General features: G+C 53.7%; 1 protein-coding gene across 1 annotated transcript in view; it reads left to right on the top strand.

Annotated features, from left to right (window-relative positions):
• Positions 1-15,138, top strand: part of DMBT1 (deleted in malignant brain tumors 1) — a 99,895-nt gene that overhangs the window by 14,866 nt on the left and 69,891 nt on the right. The window contains 9 exon segments of the mRNA XM_075506576.1: positions 2,352-2,742; positions 3,182-3,574; positions 5,437-5,453; positions 6,602-6,983; positions 7,447-7,839; positions 9,702-9,718; positions 10,867-11,248; positions 13,111-13,127; positions 14,276-14,613. Coding sequence (XP_075362691.1) covers positions 2,352-2,742; positions 3,182-3,574; positions 5,437-5,453; positions 6,602-6,983; positions 7,447-7,839; positions 9,702-9,718; positions 10,867-11,248; positions 13,111-13,127; positions 14,276-14,613 — 2,330 coding nt within the window.

The following is a 15,138-nucleotide window of genomic DNA, read 5'->3' as shown; positions in this document are numbered from 1 at the left end:
CACCTGTACGGACCAGTATCTCAGCTATTAGGAGTCAGTGTGCTTCTGCTCAAGAGAGAGGATATAGAGGGTACACGCCACGGGGCTCCCCTATGGTTTTACCTGCGTGACCACGGAGAGGACATGAGGAAGTGGGATGGAAAACCTACCTCGACCCCAGAGGCACGGGTATGTGACTTGCAAGGAAAAACAATCACACAAGGGGGTTCTTCCAGGAAAACTGCTGCCCCCCGTTTGCAGTAGACACTTCCCCAGACAGAGCAGAAGGGCTGATCTCACTCCTGATTTTGATGAAGGAACTCCTGACTCGTATTTACAAGAAGTGGGTAACGAATACTATGAGCAGGACTAGAGGCGCCCTGCCTCCAGGCAGGCGGAGGAAAGGGACAACCCAGTTTACTGGACTGTGTGGTTTCGACGGCCTGGCACTTCAGAGCCACAGGAGGATAAGGCTCTAGGAGACACCGGTGCACGCTGCACCCCAATGCCATCAAGCCAGGCAGGGGCAGAACCCCTCTGTATTTCTGGAGTGACAGGGGGATCCCAACAGCTAACTGCATTGGAGGCCGAAGTGAGCCTAACCGGGAATGACTGGCAAAAGCACCCCGTGGTGACTGGCCCAGAGGCTCGCGTCGTAAGTGTCGTGGTTTAGCCCCAGCCGGCAACTAAGCACCACCCAGCCGCTCGCTCACCCCCGCCCCGCGCGGTGGGAGGGGGGAGAGAATCGGAAGAGCAGAAGTGAGAACGCTTGTGGGGTGAGATAACAACAGTTTAATAATTGAAATAAAATCTATCATAGTCATAATCATAATCATGAATTGTACTGAAAAGGAAAATAACAGAAAGAGAGAGGAAGAAAACCCAAGAAAGACAAGTGAGGAAAATGAAAAGCAACTGCTCACCGCCAACCGACTGATGCCCAGCCAGTTCCCGAGCAGCGGCCGTGCCCCGGCCAACTCCTCCCCCAGTTTATATGCTGAGCATGACGTCCTATGGTACGGAATAGCCCTTTGGCCAGTTGGGCTCAGCTGTCCTGGCTGTGCCCCCTCCCAGCTTCTTGTGCACCTCCAGCCTACTCGCTGGCAGGACAGGATGAGAAGCCAAAAAGTCCTCGACTGCTCAGCCACAACTAAACCACCAGTATGTGATCAACATTATTTTCATCCTAAAGCCAAAACACACCACGATGCCAGCTACTAGAAAGAAAAGGAACTCTGTCCCAGCCAAAACCAGGACAGAAGATAAGAAGTGCTTCACTTGCTTCTTTCTCTTCTTCCCTTCACGGTTAGAGCTATCATGACCCAAACTGCCACAATGCCAACGTCTTCAGGAGTGTCTGCTTTTTTCAGGTTTTCTCTCTATGCGTTACTCTTGGGCTGTATTGGTTCATATCCCAGCTCAGGGGGCTGAAGCTGCCCGGTGGCAGATGGGACACGTAGGAGCACGGTGCTGTGAACCACACACCCCAGGGCAGGGCACTGGTCTGCCGGTCATGCCCTTGGGGCTATCGGGCATGTGGCATGCAAACTTGGAGCATGCAAAGCTCCAAGGTGGATTGCACCGCGTCCCAAAAGATCCGTCTCTCTAGGGAAAACGTACCTCATCTGAGTTTGTTTATCACTTGCATTGTCAAATTCAGTCACTCTCTAGAAAGAGACATTTATAACGAGAACCATCGAATCATGGGATCATAGGATCATGGAACGGTTTGGGTTGGAAGGGACCTTTAAAGGTCTTCTAGTCCAAACCTCCTGCAATGAGCAGAGGCACCTTCAACTAGAAGATGGCTCAGAGCCCTGTCCAGCCTGACCTTGAATGTTTCCAGGGATGGCGTATCTACAGCCAGGCTGGGCAACCAACAAATTAGCACCTGTTTGCCTGAAGAGAAAATGTTTTGGAGACGTGTTCAAAGATTGTGTTTTCGTTGCTCCCACCGTGGAAGTCCACCCTCCTGAGACCCCCCAGCTCTCCATTGCCCACGTGACAGGGTGGCACCAACATCCCCAGTGCTGGGAGAAAACCTGGCCCTGCTCCTTCATCCACAAGGTCCTCACTTGCTTCTTCCTCTTCCTCCCCTAACAGATGCCACAACTACGACCACAGCCATCTTCACGGCATCCGTTCCTCCAGGTGGGTCTCAATGTGTCATTCCTTTTCTGGCCGCTGCTTTTGGCGGCAGCACAGGGTGGGGTTCGGTCTTCTCCATGGGAGAGCAGAGCCAGGGAAACACCCAGCCTCATTAAGCAGAGGGTGACAGTTCTGGTGGCCTGAAACTCGTAGAGCGTTGCCAATGCCCCGGCGAGAGAAGGTGCCTGCGTGCTGGAGGGTTTTCCCAGGTTTTCCCTGTCTCCTCCTTCCCCAGGTGCCTCCCTGAGCCTGGTGAACGGCAGGAACCGGTGCGAGGGGCGCGTAGAGGTTTACCACTACGGGGGCCGGGGCACCGTCTGTGATGACAGCTGGGACCTGAACGATGCCGAGGTCGTGTGCAGGCAGCTGGGATGCGGCTTTGCTGTTTCTGCACCATCAAATGCCTACTTTGGACAAGGCACTGGCAATATCTACCTGGATGACGTGCACTGCACAGGGAGTGAGTCCTCCCTCTTTCAGTGCAGCTACAGAGGCTGGGGCGTCCACAACTGTGGCCACCATGAAGACGCTGGTGTTGTGTGCTCAGGTACCATTGCTTTTCCTTCCTAAATACCGGGACGCTTTCAGAAAGTGGCCCTCGGTGGCCACAATTGGGTATGTGTTGGAGATGTGTTCCAAGACTGTGGTTTTTGTTGCTCCCACCGTGAAAGACCACCCTCCTGAGACCCCCCAGCTCTCCATCGCCCACGTGAGAGGGTGGCACCAACATCCCCAGCGCTGGGAGAAAACCTGGCCCTGCTCCTTCATCCACAAGGTCCTCACTTGCTTCTTTCTCTTCCTCCCCTAACAGATGCCACAACTACGACCGCAGCCATCTTCACGGCATCCGTTCCTCCAGGTGGGTCTCAATTTGTCATGCCTTTTCTGGCCGCTGCTTTTGGCGGCAGCACAGGGTGGGGTTCGGTCTTCTCCATGGGAGAGCAGAGCCAGGGAAACGCCCAGCCTCATTAAGCAGAGGGTGACAGTCCTGGTGGCCTGAAACTCGTAGAGCGTTGCCAATGCCCCGGCGAGAGAAGGTGCCTGCGTGCTGGAGGGTTTTCCCAGGTTTTCTCTGTCTCCTCCTTCCCCAGGTGCCTCCCTGAGCCTGGTGAACGGCAGGAACCGGTGCGAGGGGCGCGTAGAGGTTTACCACTACGGGGGCCGGGGCACCATGTGTGATGACAGCTGGGACCTGAACGATGCCGAGGTCGTGTGCAGGCAGCTGGGATGCGGCTTTGCTGTTTCTGCACCATCAAATGCCTACTTTGGACAAGGCACTGGCAATATCTACCTGGATGACGTGCACTGCACAGGGAGTGAGTCCTCCCTCTTTCAGTGCAGCTACAGTGGCTGGGGCGTCCACAACTGTGGCCACCATGAAGACGCTGGTGTTGTGTGCTCAGGTACCATTGCTTTTCCTTCCTAAATACCGGGACGCTTTCAGAAAGTGGCCCTCGGTGGCCACAATTGGGTATGTGTTGGAGATGTGTTCCAAGACTGTGGTTTTTGTTGCTCCCACCGTGAAAGACCACCCTCCTGAGACCCCCCAGCTCTCCATCGCCCACGTGAGAGGGTGGCACCAACATCCCCAGCGCTGGGAGAAAACCTGGCCCTGCTCCTTCATCCACAAGGTCCTCACTTGCTTCTTTCTCTTCCTCCCCCAACAGATGCCACAAACGTGACCACTGTTCCCCCTCCATCGACTGCTCCAGGTGCGTCTGCTTTTTTCATCTTTCCGATGCGTTACTTTGGCTGCCTATTTGTTACTAGGTTCTAGGTTGGAGCTGTAGCATTTGCACATGGTGATACTTTTGGAAAAAATCATTATTGGCACTAACTGTTTAAATCCTACATACTTGTCCTGGTTTTGGCTGGATGGAGTTAATTTTCTTTCTAGGAGCTGGTATAGTGCTGTGTTTTGGATTTAGGATGAGAATAACGTTGATACCACCCTGATGTTTTAGTTGTCGCTAAGTAGCGCTCACACTAGTCAAGGACTTTTCAACTTGCCCTGCTCTGCCAGCTGCACAAGAAGCTGGGAGGCGGCACAGCCAAACTGGCCAAAGGGATTTTCCTTTCCAGATGATGTCACGCTCAAATATGACGTCAGGAACTCAAAGGGGATAGGTCCTGCTCTCCACCTGTACGGACCAGTACCTCAGCTATTAGGAGTCAGTGTGCTTCTGCTCAAGAGAGAGGATATAGAGGGTACACGCCACGGGGCTCCCCTATGGTTTTACCTGCGTGACCACGGAGAGGACATGAGGAAGTGGGATGGAAAACCTACCTCGACCCCAGAGGCACGGGTATGTGACTTGCAAGGAAAAACAATCACACAAGGGGGTTCTTCCAGGAAAACTGCTGCCCCCCGTTTGCAGTAGACACTTCCCCAGACAGAGCAGAAGGGCTGATCTCACTCCTGATTTTGATGAAGGAACTCCTGACTCGTATTTACAAGAAGTGGGTAACGAATACTATGAGCAGGACTAGAGGCGCCCTGCCTCCAGGCAGGCGGAGGAAAGGGACAACCCAGTTTACTGGACTGTGTGGTTTCGACGGCCTGGCACTTCAGAGCCACAGGAGGATAAGGCTCTAGGAGACACCGGTGCACGCTGCACCCCAATGCCATCAAGCCAGGCAGGGGCAGAACCCCTCTGTATTTCTGGAGTGACAGGGGGATCCCAACAGCTAACTGCATTGGAGGCCGAAGTGAGCCTAACCGGGAATGACTGGCAAAAGCACCCCGTGGTGACTGGCCCAGAGGCTCGCGTCGTAAGTGTCGTGGTTTAGCCCCAGCCGGCAACTAAGCACCACCCAGCCGCTCGCTCACCCCCGCCCCGCGCGGTGGGAGGGGGGAGAGAATCGGAAGAGCAGAAGTGAGAACGCTTGTGGGGTGAGATAACAACAGTTTAATAATTGAAATAAAATCTATCATAGTCATAATCATAATCATGAATTGTACTGAAAAGGAAAATAACAGAAAGAGAGAGGAAGAAAACCCAAGAAAGACAAGTGAGGAAAATGAAAAGCAACTGCTCACCGCCAACCGACTGATGCCCAGCCAGTTCCCGAGCAGCGGCCGTGCCCCGGCCAACTCCTCCCCCAGTTTATATGCTGAGCATGACGTCCTATGGTACGGAATAGCCCTTTGGCCAGTTGGGCTCAGCTGTCCTGGCTGTGCCCCCTCCCAGCTTCTTGTGCACCTCCAGCCTACTCGCTGGCAGGACAGGATGAGAAGCCAAAAAGTCCTCGACTGCTCAGCCACAACTAAACCACCAGTATGTGATCAACATTATTTTCATCCTAAAGCCAAAACACACCACGATGCCAGCTACTAGAAAGAAAAGGAACTCTGTCCCAGCCAAAACCAGGACAGAAGATAAGAAGTGCTTCACTTGCTTCTTTCTCTTCTTCCCTTCACGGTTAGAGCTATCATGACCCAAACTGCCACAATGCCAACGTCTTCAGGAGTGTCTGCTTTTTTCAGGTTTTCTCTCTATGCGTTACTCTTGGGCTGTATTGGTTCATATCCCAGCTCAGGGGGCTGAAGCTGCCCGGTGGCAGATGGGACACGTAGGAGCACGGTGCTGTGAACCACACACCCCAGGGCAGGGCACTGGTCTGCCGGTCATGCCCTTGGGGCTATCGGGCATGTGGCATGCAAACTTGGAGCATGCAAAGCTCCAAGGTGGATTGCACCGCGTCCCAAAAGATCCGTCTCTCTAGGGAAAACGTACCTCATCTGAGTTTGTTTATCACTTGCATTGTCAAATTCAGTCACTCTCTAGAAAGAGACATTTACAACGAGAACCATCGAATCATGGGATCATAGGATCATGGAACGGTTTGGGTTGGAAGGGACCTTTAAAGGTCTTCTAGTCCAAACCTCCTGCAATGAGCAGAGGCACCTTCAACTAGAAGATGGCTCAGAGCCCTGTCCAGCCTGACCTTGAATGTTTCCAGGGATGGCGTATCTACAGCCAGGCTGGGCAACCAACAAATTAGCACCTGTTTGCCTGAAGAGAAAATGTTTTGGAGACGTGTTCAAAGATTGTGTTTTCGTTGCTCCCACCGTGGAAGTCCACCCTCCTGAGACCCCCCAGCTCTCCATTGCCCACGTGACAGGGTGGCACCAACATCCCCAGTGCTGGGAGAAAACCTGGCCCTGCTCCTTCATCCACAAGGTCCTCACTTGCTTCTTCCTCTTCCTCCCCTAACAGATGCCACAACTACGACCACAGCCATCTTCACGGCATCCGTTCCTCCAGGTGGGTCTCAATGTGTCATTCCTTTTCTGGCCGCTGCTTTTGGCGGCAGCACAGGGTGGGGTTCGGTCTTCTCCATGGGAGAGCAGAGCCAGGGAAACACCCAGCCTCATTAAGCAGAGGGTGACAGTTCTGGTGGCCTGAAACTCGTAGAGCGTTGCCAATGCCCCGGCGAGAGAAGGTGCCTGCGTGCTGGAGGGTTTTCCCAGGTTTTCCCTGTCTCCTCCTTCCCCAGGTGCCTCCCTGAGCCTGGTGAACGGCAGGAACCGGTGCGAGGGGCGCGTAGAGGTTTACCACTACGGGGGCCGGGGCACCGTCTGTGATGACAGCTGGGACCTGAACGATGCCGAGGTCGTGTGCAGGCAGCTGGGATGCGGCTTTGCTGTTTCTGCACCATCAAATGCCTACTTTGGACAAGGCACTGGCAATATCTACCTGGATGACGTGCACTGCACAGGGAGTGAGTCCTCCCTCTTTCAGTGCAGCTACAGAGGCTGGGGCGTCCACAACTGTGGCCACCATGAAGACGCTGGTGTTGTGTGCTCAGGTACCATTGCTTTTCCTTCCTAAATACCGGGACGCTTTCAGAAAGTGGCCCTCGGTGGCCACAATTGGGTATGTGTTGGAGATGTGTTCCAAGACTGTGGTTTTTGTTGCTCCCACCGTGAAAGACCACCCTCCTGAGACCCCCCAGCTCTCCATCGCCCACGTGAGAGGGTGGCACCAACATCCCCAGCGCTGGGAGAAAACCTGGCCCTGCTCCTTCATCCACAAGGTCCTCACTTGCTTCTTTCTCTTCCTCCCCTAACAGATGCCACAACTACGACCGCAGCCATCTTCACGGCATCCGTTCCTCCAGGTGGGTCTCAATTTGTCATGCCTTTTCTGGCCGCTGCTTTTGGCGGCAGCACAGGGTGGGGTTCGGTCTTCTCCATGGGAGAGCAGAGCCAGGGAAACGCCCAGCCTCATTAAGCAGAGGGTGACAGTCCTGGTGGCCTGAAACTCGTAGAGCGTTGCCAATGCCCCGGCGAGAGAAGGTGCCTGCGTGCTGGAGGGTTTTCCCAGGTTTTCTCTGTCTCCTCCTTCCCCAGGTGCCTCCCTGAGCCTGGTGAACGGCAGGAACCGGTGCGAGGGGCGCGTAGAGGTTTACCACTACGGGGGCCGGGGCACCGTCTGTGATGACAGCTGGGACCTGAACGATGCCGAGGTCGTGTGCAGGCAGCTGGGATGCGGCTTTGCTGTTTCTGCACCATCAAATGCCTACTTTGGACAAGGCACTGGCAATATCTACCTGGATGACGTGCACTGCACAGGGAGTGAGTCCTCCCTCTTTCAGTGCAGCTACAGAGGCTGGGGCGTCCACAACTGTGGCCACCATGAAGACGCTGGTGTTGTGTGCTCAGGTACCATTGCTTTTCCTTCCTAAATACCGGGACGCTTTCAGAAAGTGGCCCTCGGTGGCCACAATTGGGTATGTGTTGGAGATGTGTTCCAAGACTGTGGTTTTTGTTGCTCCCACCGTGAAAGACCACCCTCCTGAGACCCCCCAGCTCTCCATCGCCCACGTGAGAGGGTGGCACCAACATCCCCAGCGCTGGGAGAAAACCTGGCCCTGCTCCTTCATCCACAAGGTCCTCACTTGCTTCTTTCTCTTCCTCCCCCAACAGATGCCACAAACGTGACCACTGTTCCCCCTCCATCGACTGCTCCAGGTGCATCTGCTTTTTTCATCTTTCCGATGCGTTACTTTGGCTGCCTATTTGTTACTAGGTTCTAGGTTGGAGCTGTAGCATTTGCACATTGTGATACTTTTGGAAAAAATCATTATTGGCACTAACTGTTTAAATCCTACATACTTGTCCTGGTTTTGGCTGGATGGAGTTAATTTTCTTTCTAGGAGCTGGTATAGTGCTGTGTTTTGGATTTAGGATGAGAATAACGTTGATACCACCCTGATGTTTTAGTTGTCGCTAAGTAGCGCTCACACTAGTCAAGGACTTTTCAACTTGCCCTGCTCTGCCAGCTGCACAAGAAGCTGGGAGGCGGCACAGCCAAACTGGCCAAAGGGATTTTCCTTTCCAGATGATGTCACGCTCAAATATGACGTCAGGAACTCAAAGGGGATAGGTCCTGCTCTCCACCTGTACGGACCAGTACCTCAGCTATTAGGAGTCAGTGTGCTTCTGCTCAAGAGAGAGGATATAGAGGGTACACGCCACGGGGCTCCCCTATGGTTTTACCTGCGTGACCACGGAGAGGACATGAGGAAGTGGGATGGAAAACCTACCTCGACCCCAGAGGCACGGGTATGTGACTTGCAAGGAAAAACAATCACACAAGGGGGTTCTTCCAGGAAAACTGCTGCCCCCCGTTTGCAGTAGACACTTCCCCAGACAGAGCAGAAGGGCTGATCTCACTCCTGATTTTGATGAAGGAACTCCTGACTCGTATTTACAAGAAGTGGGTAACGAATACTATGAGCAGGACTAGAGGCGCCCTGCCTCCAGGCAGGCGGAGGAAAGGGACAACCCAGTTTACTGGACTGTGTGGTTTCGACGGCCTGGCACTTCAGAGCCACAGGAGGATAAGGCTCTAGGAGACACCGGTGCACGCTGCACCCCAATGCCATCAAGCCAGGCAGGGGCAGAACCCCTCTGTATTTCTGGAGTGACAGGGGGATCCCAACAGCTAACTGCATTGGAGGCCGAAGTGAGCCTAACCGGGAATGACTGGCAAAAGCACCCCGTGGTGACTGGCCCAGAGGCTCGCGTCGTAAGTGTCGTGGTTTAGCCCCAGCCGGCAACTAAGCACCACCCAGCCGCTCGCTCACCCCCGCCCCGCACGGTGGGAGGGGGGAGAGAATCGGAAGAGCAGAAGTGAGAACGCTTGTGGGGTGAGATAACAACAGTTTAATAATTGAAATAAAATCTATCATAGTCATAATCATAATCATGAATTGTACTGAAAAGGAAAATAACAGAAAGAGAGAGGAAGAAAACCCAAGAAAGACAAGTGAGGAAAATGAAAAGCAACTGCTCACCGCCAACCGACTGATGCCCAGCCAGTTCCCGAGCAGCGGCCGTGCCCCGGCCAACTCCTCCCCCAGTTTATATGCTGAGCATGACGTCCTATGGTACGGAATAGCCCTTTGGCCAGTTGGGCTCAGCTGTCCTGGCTGTGCCCCCTCCCAGCTTCTTGTGCACCTCCAGCCTACTCGCTGGCAGGACAGGATGAGAAGCCAAAAAGTCCTCGACTGCTCAGCAACAACTAAACCACCAGTATGTGATCAACATTATTTTCATCCTAAAGCCAAAACACACCACGATGCCAGCTACTAGAAAGAAAAGGAACTCTGTCCCAGCCAAAACCAGGACAGAAGATAAGAAGTGCTTCACTTGCTTCTTTCTCTTCTTCCCTTCACGGTTAGAGCTATCATGACCCAAACTGCCACAATGCCAACGTCTTCAGGAGTGTCTGCTTTTTTCAGGTTTTCTCTCTATGCGTTACTCTTGGGCTGTATTGGTTCATATCCCAGCTCAGGGGGCTGAAGCTGCCCGGTGGCAGATGGGACACGTAGGAGCACGGTGCTGTGAACCACACACCCCAGGGCAGGGCACTGGTCTGCCGGTCATGCCCTTGGGGCTATCGGGCATGTGGCATGCAAACTTGGAGCATGCAAAGCTCCAAGGTGGATTGCACCGCGTCCCAAAAGATCCGTCTCTCTAGGGAAAACGTACCTCATCTGAGTTTGTTTATCACTTGCATTGTCAAATTCAGTCACTCTCTAGAAAGAGCCATTTACAACGAGAACCATCGAATCATGGGATCATAGGATCATGGAACGGTTTGGGTTGGAAGGGACCTTTAAAGGTCTTCTAGTCCAAACCTCCTGCAATGAGCAGAGACACCTTCAACTAGAAGATGGCTCAGAGCCCTGTCCAGCCTGACCTTGAATGTTTCCAGGGATGGCGTATCTACAACCAGGCTGGGCAACCAACAAATTAGCACCTGTTTGCCTGAAGAGAAAATGTTTTGGAGACGTGTTCAAAGATTGTGTTTTCGTTGCTCCCACCGTGGAAGTCCACCCTCCTGAGACCCCCCAGCTCTCCATTGCCCACGTGAGAGGGTGGCACCAACATCCCCAGTGCTGGGAGAAAACCTGGCCCTGCTCCTTCATCCACAAGGTCCTCACTTGCTTCTTTCTCTTCCTCCCCTAACAGACGCCACAACTACGACCACAGCCATCTTCACGGCATCCGTTCCTCCAGGTGGGTCTCAATGTGTCATTCCTTTTCTGGCCGCTGCTTTTGGCGGCAGCACAGGGTGGGGTTCGGTCTTCTCCATGGGAGAGCAGAGCCAGGGAAACACCCAGCCTCATTAAGCAGAGGGTGACAGTTCTGGTGGCCTGAAACTCGTAGAGCGTTGCCAATGCCCCGGCGAGAGAAGGTGCCTGCGTGCTGGAGGGTTTTCCCAGGTTTTCTCTGTCTCCTCCTTCCCCAGGTGCCTCCCTGAGCCTGGTGAACGGCAGGAACCGGTGCGAGGGGCGCGTAGAGGTTTACCACTACGGGGGCCGGGGCACCGTCTGTGATGACAGCTGGGACCTGAACGATGCCGAGGTCGTGTGCAGGCAGCTGGGATGCGGCTTTGCTGTTTCTGCACCATCAAATGCCTACTTTGGACAAGGCACTGGCAATATCTACCTGGATGACGTGCACTGCACAGGGAGTGAGTCCTCCCTCTTTCAGTGCAGCTACAGAGGCTGGGGCGTCCACAACTGTGGCCACCATGAAGACGCTGGTGTTGTGTGCTCAGGTACCATTGCTTTTCCTTCCTAAATACCGGGACGCTTTCAGAAAGTGGCCCTTGGTGGCCACAATTGGGTATGTGTTGGAGATGTGTTCCAAGACTGTGGTTTTTGTTGCTCCCACCGTGAAAGACCACCCTCCTGAGACCCCCCAGCTCTCCATCGCCCACGTGAGAGGGTGGCACCAACATCCCCAGCGCTGGGAGAAAACCTGGCCCTGCTCCTTCATCCACAAGGTCCTCACTTGCTTCTTTCTCTTCCTCCCCCAACAGATGCCACAAACGTGACCACTGTTCCCCCTCCATCGACTGCTCCAGGTGCGTCTGCTTTTTTCATCTTTCCGATGCGTTACTTTGGCTGCCTATTTGTTACTAGGTTCTAGGTTGGAGCTGTAGCATTTGCACATGGTGATACTTTTGGAAAAAATCATTATTGGCACTAACTGTTTAAATCCTACATACTTGTCCTGGTTTTGGCTGGATGGAGTTAATTTTCTTTCTAGGAGCTGGTATAGTGCTGTGTTTTGGATTTAGGATGAGAATAACGTTGATACCACCCTGATGTTTTAGTTGTCGCTAAGTAGCGCTCACACTAGTCAAGGACTTTTCAACTTGCCCTGCTCTGCCAGCTGCACAAGAAGCTGGGAGGCGGCACAGCCAAACTGGCCAAAGGGATTTTCCTTTCCAGATGATGTCACGCTCAAATATGACGTCAGGAACTCAAAGGGGATAGGTCCTGCTCTCCACCTGTACGGACCAGTACCTCAGCTATTAGGAGTCAGTGTGCTTCTGCTCAAGAGAGAGGATATAGAGGGTACACGCCACGGGGCTCCCCTATGGTTTTACCTGCGTGACCACGGAGAGGACATGAGGAAGTGGGATGGAAAACCTACCTCGACCCCAGAGGCACGGGTATGTGACTTGCAAGGAAAAACAATCACACAAGGGGGTTCTTCCAGGAAAACTGCTGCCCCCCGTTTGCAGTAGACACTTCCCCAGACAGAGCAGAAGGGCTGATCTCACTCCTGATTTTGATGAAGGAACTCCTGACTCGTATTTACAAGAAGTGGGTAACGAATACTATGAGCAGGACTAGAGGCGCCCTGCCTCCAGGCAGGCGGAGGAAAGGGACAACCCAGTTTACTGGACTGTGTGGTTTCGACGGCCTGGCACTTCAGAGCCACAGGAGGATAAGGCTCTAGGAGACACCGGTGCACGCTGCACCCCAATGCCATCAAGCCAGGCAGGGGCAGAACCCCTCTGTATTTCTGGAGTGACAGGGGGATCCCAACAGCTAACTGCATTGGAGGCCGAAGTGAGCCTAACCGGGAATGACTGGCAAAAGCACCCCGTGGTGACTGGCCCAGAGGCTCGCGTCGTAAGTGTCGTGGTTTAGCCCCAGCCGGCAACTAAGCACCACCCAGCCGCTCGCTCACCCCCGCCCCGCACGGTGGGAGGGGGGAGAGAATCGGAAGAGCAGAAGTGAGAACGCTTGTGGGGTGAGATAACAACAGTTTAATAATTGAAATAAAATCTATCATAGTCATAATCATAATCATGAATTGTACTGAAAAGGAAAATAACAGAAAGAGAGAGGAAGAAAACCCAAGAAAGACAAGTGAGGAAAATGAAAAGCAACTGCTCACCGCCAACCGACTGATGCCCAGCCAGTTCCCGAGCAGCGGCCGTGCCCCGGCCAACTCCTCCCCCAGTTTATATGCTGAGCATGACGTCCTATGGTACGGAATAGCCCTTTGGCCAGTTGGGCTCAGCTGTCCTGGCTGTGCCCCCTCCCAGCTTCTTGTGCACCTCCAGCCTACTCGCTGGCAGGACAGGATGAGAAGCCAAAAAGTCCTCGACTGCTCAGCAACAACTAAACCACCAGTATGTGATCAACATTATTTTCATCCTAAAGCCAAAACACACCACGATGCCAGCTACTAGAAAGAAAAGGAACTCTGTCCCAGCCAAAACCAGGACAGAAGATAAGAAGTGCTTCACTTGCTTCTTTCTCTTCTTCCCTTCACGGTTAGAGCTATCATGACCCAAACTGCCACAATGCCAACGTCTTCAGGAGTGTCTGCTTTTTTCAGGTTTTCTCTCTATGCGTTACTCTTGGGCTGTATTGGTTCATATCCCAGCTCAGGGGGCTGAAGCTGCCCGGTGGCAGATGGGACACGTAGGAGCACGGTGCTGTGAACCACACACCCCAGGGCAGGGCACTGGTCTGCCGGTCATGCCCTTGGGGCTATCGGGCATGTGGCATGCAAACTTGGAGCATGCAAAGCTCCAAGGTGGATTGCACCGCGTCCCAAAAGATCCGTCTCTCTAGGGAAAACGTACCTCATCTGAGTTTGTTTATCACTTGCATTGTCAAATTCAGTCACTCTCTAGAAAGAGCCATTTACAACGAGAACCATCGAATCATGGGATCATAGGATCATGGAACGGTTTGGGTTGGAAGGGACCTTTAAAGGTCTTCTAGTCCAAACCTCCTGCAATGAGCAGAGACACCTTCAACTAGAAGATGGCTCAGAGCCCTGTCCAGCCTGACCTTGAATGTTTCCAGGGATGGCGTATCTACAACCAGGCTGGGCAACCAACAAATTAGCACCTGTTTGCCTGAAGAGAAAATGTTTTGGAGACGTGTTCAAAGATTGTGTTTTCGTTGCTCCCACCGTGGAAGTCCACCCTCCTGAGACCCCCCAGCTCTCCATTGCCCACGTGAGAGGGTGGCACCAACATCCCCAGTGCTGGGAGAAAACCTGGCCCTGCTCCTTCATCCACAAGGTCCTCACTTGCTTCTTTCTCTTCCTCCCCTAACAGACGCCACAACTACGACCACAGCCATCTTCACGGCATCCGTTCCTCCAGGTGGGTCTCAATGTGTCATTCCTTTTCTGGCCGCTGCTTTTGGCGGCAGCACAGGGTGGGGTTCGGTCTTCTCCATGGGAGAGCAGAGCCAGGGAAACACCCAGCCTCATTAAGCAGAGGGTGACAGTTCTGGTGGCCTGAAACTCGTAGAGCGTTGCCAATGCCCCGGCGAGAGAAGGTGCCTGCGTGCTGGAGGGTTTTCCCAGGTTTTCTCTGTCTCCTCCTTCCCCAGGTGCCTCCCTGAGCCTGGTGAACGGCAGGAACCGGTGCGAGGGGCGCGTAGAGGTTTACCACTACGGGGGCCGGGGCACCGTCTGTGATGACAGCTGGGACCTGAACGATGCCGAGGTCGTGTGCAGGCAGCTGGGATGCGGCTTTGCTGTTTCTGCACCATCAAATGCCTACTTTGGACAAGGCACTGGCAATATCTACCTGGATGACGTGCACTGCACAGGGAGTGAGTCCTCCCTCTTTCAGTGCAGCTACAGAGGCTGGGGCGTCCACAACTGTGGCCACCATGAAGACGCTGGTGTTGTGTGCTCAGGTACCATTGCTTTTCCTTCCTAAATACTGGGACGCTTTCAGAAAGTGGCCCTCGGTGGCCACAATTGGGTATGTGTTGGAGATGTGTTCCAAGACTGTGGTTTTTGTTGCTCTCACCGTGAAAGACCACCCTCCTGAGACCCCCCAGCTCTCCATCACCCACGTGAGAGGGTGGCACCAACATCCCCAGCGCTGGGAGAAAACCTGGCCCTGCTCCTTCATCCACAAGGTCCTCACTTGCTTCTTTCTCTTCCTCCCCTAACAGATGCCACAACTACGACCGCAGCCATCTTCACGGCATCCGTTCCTCCAGGTGGGTCTCAATGTGTCATGCCTTTTCTGGCCGCTGCTTTTGGCGGCAGCACAGGGTGGGGTTCGGTCTTCTCCATGGGAGAGCAGAGCCAGGGAAACGCCCAGCCTCATTAAGCAGAGGGTGACAGTCCTGGTGGCCTGAAACTCGTAGAGCGTTGCCAATGCCCCGGCGAGAGAAGGTGCCTGCGTGCTGGAGGGTTTTCCCAGGTTTTCT

This window comes from Mycteria americana, chromosome 6, assembly GCF_035582795.1.
Source record: "Mycteria americana isolate JAX WOST 10 ecotype Jacksonville Zoo and Gardens chromosome 6, USCA_MyAme_1.0, whole genome shotgun sequence".
Taxonomy (NCBI): Eukaryota; Metazoa; Chordata; class Aves; order Ciconiiformes; family Ciconiidae; genus Mycteria; species Mycteria americana.
The sequence above is the reverse complement of the archived record's forward strand: the minus strand, read 5'-3'. Positions and strand labels throughout refer to the sequence as shown.